The following is a 5,920-nucleotide window of genomic DNA, read 5'->3' as shown; positions in this document are numbered from 1 at the left end:
ACAGTCTCTCTCTCTCCCTCTCTCTCTCTGTGTCCCTCCCTCACTCCTTCCCTCCCTCTCTTTCTCCCTCCCTCCATCAGTCCACTTCCGATCAGGAGAACACATCTTGGGAAACAGAAAGAGATTGAGTAATGGAGCCACGGGTTTGGCCAAGGTCACTTCCTGTTTAGAGAGAGGTTACTTCCTGTTCACAGACAGGTCACTTCCTGTTTATAGATAAACATTTTATTTTGAAAATCCAGTGTTTTCAACTGAAATTAGAGACTTTTATTTTGAAAATCGCAGGGAGTGAAACCCGACCTCAGCACCTCGTTGCCGATTCAACAGACGGCGTCCATCTTCAAACAACCTGTTACCAAGGTAACCACCCACCCGGCAACCAGGTGAAGAGCGATGGCAACAGATCAACCAAAACAGGTAGTTAATCAGACTATCTATCTTTCCATCTATCCATCTACAGATTCTGTCCATCCGTCCATCCATCCTTCTGTCTGTCTCTCTGTCTATCTATCCGTCTGTCTGTCCGTCAGTCCGTCTGTCTGTCTGTATGTCATCATCTATCCATCCATCATCCCTCCGTTATTTTTTCCATCCAGCTATTCTGGGAGAACAGGTTGAAGGGTTTTCATTCATTTTTCATTTTGCGCCTGGTTGCTCGGGATGTGCTGAGACCTGGCGGGGCTGTGGAGAGCGCCGCCGGGTGCCTTGCGGGGCCCCTGGGGGGACTGCTTGCCGTTGTGGGTGTGGGTCGGGGTGTGGGGGGGCGGCTGTTGGCCTTTTGCTTCTGACTTGCCTGAAGGACTCGGCTTCTTTGCAGTGGGCGCCCCCGGGTGCTGGGGGTGGTGGAGGGCCTGTATACCTGGCGGCCTGGCGGCATCGCTGGGGGGGGCAAGGTGTAACATCGAGGTGCCCCGTGCTGGGCATACGTTGCTACGTGTATGGGCACTTGACACTCACGAGACAACGAGGGTCTCGTTGGCTGGGGTGGGGTGGGCCTCAGTTGTCAGGCAGTTGTTGATGATTTTAGAATGGTAAAGAGTTGCATTGCAGGTTGAGAAGTTCAACTCCACTTGAAGACTAACTCTGTCCTAGATGCAATGGAACGAATACTCTGTGTTGTATGTGCAGCATGCTGACAGCACAGGTAAAAAATACAAAACGAGTCCCCTTAACTCATCCCTAAAATAAGCCCTAACTAGCCATTTATCTAAACCCTTAACCAGTCTCCTTAAATAGTTCCTTAAATTACCCCCAACTAGCCATTTAACTAAACCTAGTCACATTAAGTAGTCCCCTTAACTAGTGCCCTTAATTAGTCCCTTAAATAACCCCTTAGCGAACCATTTAACAAAACCCTTAACTTGTCCATTAAATTCCCCCTAACTAGCTATTTAACTAAACCCTTAACTAGTCTCTTAAATTCCCCCAAACTTGCCAGTTAACTAAACCCTTAACTAGTCCCTTAAATTCCCCCTAAGTAGCCAGTTAACTCAACCCTTAACTAGTCCCTTCAATACCCCCTAACTAGCCATTTCACTAAACCCATAACTAGTCCCCTCTACTAGTCCCTTAAATACCCCCCACTAGCCATTAAACTAAACCATTTGCTCGTCCACTCTACTAGTCCCTTAAATAACCCCTAACTAGTGCCCTTAACTAGTCCCTTAAATAACCCCTAACTTGCCATTTAACTAAACACTTAACTATTGCCCTTAATTAGTCCTTTAAATAACCCCCTCACTAACCATTTAATGAAACCCTTAACTCGTCCTTTAAATAACCCCCTAACTAGTTATTTAACTAAATTGTTAACCCTTAGTCCTTTACCTAAACTATTGGTTAATCCAGTACAACAAAGCCCTCAGCTATTGCTCTGAAGTTGAACTTAAACTTTTACATTTAAATGAAACTTAACTAGAACCTGTACTAGTTCCCTTCAAGCTAACCCGCAATCTTCTTAAACCTTAACTAACTAGTCCCCTTAACTTAACCCCCATATTTTGTGTCTTTTTAGGCGTCGGCCCGGACACTGACCCCGCCCTCTTGCTAGCGGCTATCGCTAGTGCCCTCCACACTAGCGCGGCGCCCGTTAGCGGCCAGGCCACGCCCTGCCACGCCTTCACCGTTACTGAGCAACCCATTAGGTGAGGCCCCGCCCACAACACCCCCACAGTCAATCAGGTTAGGCTCGGGCTTTCTAGGAGACTTTCTAGGAGACTTTCTAGGAGACTTTCGAGGGGACTTTCCAGGAGACTTTCTAGGAGACCTTCTAGGAGACATTCTAGGAGACATTCTAGGAAACTTCGTAGGAGACCTTCTAGGAGACTTTCTAGGAGACCTTCTAGGAGACATTCTAGGAGACCTTCTAGGAGACTTCGTAGGAGACTTTCTAGGAGACCTTCTAGGAGACTTCGTAGGAGACTTTCTAGGAGACCTTCTAGGAGACTTCGTAGGAGACCTTCTAAGAGACTATTATGATGTGTCGTCTCTAGGGAACAGGAAGTGAAGGTGCTTCAAGTCTGACGGAACCTGGAAGAAGCTCTGAGTGCTGGCAGAGTGAGACAGCTGTAGACAGACGGGTAGGTGTAGAGAGAGACAGGTAGATAGACACTGGTAGAGAGAGAAAGGTAGGTTGAGAGAGAGACAGACAAGTAGGTCAAATAAGCTACATTCACTCACTAAATTCCCACCTGTCTCTCTCTCGGGACCTGTCTCTCTATATTTTTACTTGAATGTCCTACATGTAAATATATATTTATACTTTATTTATATCTATATTCGCAGGAAAAGACCGAACTTGGACAAAAGGAAACTTGACAAACTTTACTTTTTCTTTTTGTATCAAAATCTTTATTTATCAAACAAAGCAAAAGGAAACGGAGTAATCACCACGGAAACACCAGTAAACAAAACAACTTGTACGGCGACGTGGACGGAGGAACATGGCAGAGTGTGGTGAGTAGGAGGTGAGTGGGTGGTGAGTGGGTAGTGGGTAGGAGGTGAGTAGGTGGTGAGTAGGAGGTGAGTAGGTGAGTAGGAGGTGAGTAGGAGGGGAGTAGGAGGTGAGTGGGTGGTAAGTAGGAGGTGAGTGGGTGGTGAGTAGGTGAGTGAAGGTGAGTGGGTGGTGAGTAGGAGGTGAGTGGGTGGTGAGTAGGAGGTGAGTAGGAGGTGAGTGGGTGGTGAGTAGGAGGTGAGTGGGTGGTGAGTAGGAGGGGAGTGGGTGGTGAGTAGGAGGTGAGTGGGTGGTGAGTAGGAGGTGAGTGGGTGGTGAGTAGGAGGGGAATGGGTGGTGAGTACGTGAGTAGGAGGTGAGTAGGTGGTGAGTGGGTGGTGAGTAGGAGGGGAGTGGGTGGTGAGTAGGAGGTGAGTGGGTGGTGAGTAGGAGGTGAGTGGGTGGTGAGTAGGAGGTGAGTGGGTGGTGAGTAGGAGGTGAGTGGGTGGTGAGTAGGAGGTGAGTGGGTGGTGAGTAGGAGGTGAGTGGGTGGTGAGTAGGAGGGGAGTGGGTGGTGAGTAGGAGGGGAATGGGTGGTGAGTAGGTGAGTAGGTGGTGAGTGGGTGGTGAGTAGGTGAGTAGCAGGTGAGTAGGTTTCTTGTCTCTGAGCCTCGTGACTCACGTCAGTTGTTTGTTTTCTTGTCGTCTCGGTGGCTGAACCACGACAACGACGTCATGTTGATCCCGGCTAAGACCAGGAGCTGGATTCCTGACGCTGAGTTTGTGTCTGATATTGAATTGAATTTGAATTCTGATCGGCTTCATCGATTTATGAAGGTGACAGAACGACATTTAGAAAATTCTAATTTGTTTTTCCGCCCCGAACACACGTACTTTTGAAAATGAACCCTAAAACTGCAAACATTTTTTCCCCAAATATCAACAAGAAAATCAACTTGTAAATAAAATCAATTTCTTAATAAAAAAAAATCATAAAAATAAATAAATTCTATATTTATCCACAATACATTTTATTATTGGAATTAAAATGGATGGAAATAAATAAACAAAATAAATATGAGAAAAGGCGACGTTAAAACATCGGAATTTTCAGAACTATTTCAAAACGATGTCATTGTTTGTTTGTTTACTCTTCTATTTTTGTTGAGTTGGATCTGAGTTTTCCACTCGCTAAACAAACATTTCGCCCCAAAAAAACCCACAATAAACAAAAGGTGAGAAAAAGGCTACGACGTCGGAGTTTCTCTTGTTTTCTCCGCGAAATTTGGCAACAAGACACAAAGTTTGGAGGAAACAGGAAGCGGAGGAAGAAGAGCGAAGTTCTCACGTATTTCCGATAAAACTACAAAGTTGGGAAGTGGGGTGGGTGGGGGTGGAGGTGGAGAGCAGCTAGCAGGAAATTTGGAATAATCCTTTTTCAGAATCCTGCGGGAAAAAAAAAGTCCCACGTTGATTTCACAACGTTCATTTTGGGTTTTTCAGATTTCCTGATTCCCAATAAAAAACAAAAAAAACATTCAAAAAACCATCCGGTGTGTTTTGGAAGTTTGTGTTTTCCTTTTATCGGGTTTTTTTTAAATATGAAAACTTGAAGATCTAGAACGTGGCGATCAGGGATGTCGCAAACGGCGACAACCAGGATGTGGCCAAGTGGGACGTCCGGGGTTTATCACCGCTCCCACAAACCAGAACTATTTCTACCAAAAATGATGCAACTGCTCAGAAAAACCAAAGAGTGGAGCCACCGGGATCACTCGCCGTCCGGATCAAAAACTAACGCCGTGGTGAATTCCACAGTCGTCGTCAAGGTGACCCCGCCCTCGTCACGTAGAAATATATACACATCCTGCAACTGGACGGACGTTTGGGATAAACTCGTTGACCACAGAAAAATAAATAAAGCTAAATAGCCAAAAATGTACCCTTAAAAAATATAAATATGAGAAATCGGTACGAAAGAAAAATGGGAAATCCCATAAAAACGTTTCAGGAAAAAAACATTGATCACAGTAATCCGTCTATTGCGGCTTCTCTAAATCTACTTCCCATATTTTTTGTCCTTTTTCAAAATGTCGCAGAAAATTGCATCTAATCCTAATGCTAACTCCCAGACGCAGTATTCCCATTATTCTAAATCACAGTATTCCCAGTCGCAGTATTCCCAAGCTCAGCGTTCCAGTGAGATGCCACGCCCCCGGTGAAACCAAACCTTCCTCCTGGAGTTTCAGTTTGCCAGCGCAGAGCGGAAATCCTGAATATCCCATTTTTTTCGGCTGTCGGGTAAAAAAAATAAAAAAAAAACAAAACCCGGATTTGATCCCGACCAGGATCCAATCCGATATTTGTCCCGGACAACCGGTTCAATCCTGATCCCGATTGTGATTGAATCCCCTTTAATGCAGATTCCAATGTGATCCGACTGACGTATTGAAAGTATTATTGTTATCAAGTAGAAAACTGTCATCCTGACCTTCCTCTGCCCAAAACAAACCCGGGAAAAAACACCAGAAAAGCAACAAAATTCAAAATGGCCACCGGGTCAGAAACATCCTTTCCGGAATCAATTGCAAACAGAATGGAGAAATGTCCCGGGAGACGGGATCTGAGTGGTCCGACTTGTAGGGGGCGTGGCCTCTAGAAGGCGGAGCCTGTGATGGCGTTGAGCTGCTTCATCAGACCCTCCAGACTCGCCATCTGCTCCGATAAGTCGTCCTGCTCGTACACCTGCCAACGCCAAACATTTGTATCGATGTCATGATATTATCAAAGCTTACATCGTTTTTTATTGGAATTTGTGGAAAATTCCTACGTTAGCAGCTCCAACGTCTTCGGGTTTTTCCGATGCGCTGTCGTCCGAAAAATCGGGAGCCGTCGGCACGGAAACAGGGAGGAGCGGCGAGCGGGCTTTACCTGCCTGGCCGAGCGAGGCCGTCTTCACCTGGGAGGCTGAGAGAGAGACAGGCAGAG

The 5,920-nt window shown here is 46.0% G+C and overlaps 1 protein-coding gene across 1 annotated transcript in view; it reads right to left on the bottom strand.

The window, feature by feature from the left end:
• Positions 1–2,884: 2,884 nt before the first annotated feature.
• Positions 2,885–5,920, bottom strand: part of dcc (DCC netrin 1 receptor) — a 53,972-nt gene continuing 50,936 nt past the window's right edge. Inside the window, exons 28-29 of the mRNA XM_080017751.1 lie at positions 5,763–5,899; positions 2,885–5,677 (exon numbers count right to left, since the gene is read on the bottom strand). Of these exons, the coding sequence (XP_079873877.1) occupies positions 5,588–5,677; positions 5,763–5,899 (227 nt within the window). The 3' untranslated portion in view covers positions 2,885–5,587. The remainder of the gene's footprint in view (positions 5,678–5,762; positions 5,900–5,920) is intronic.

Source organism: Zeus faber (assembly GCF_960531495.2).
Source record: "Zeus faber genome assembly, chromosome: 17".
NCBI classification, from domain to species: Eukaryota; Metazoa; Chordata; class Actinopteri; order Zeiformes; family Zeidae; genus Zeus; species Zeus faber.
This window is presented reverse-complemented; position numbering and strand designations above follow the sequence as displayed.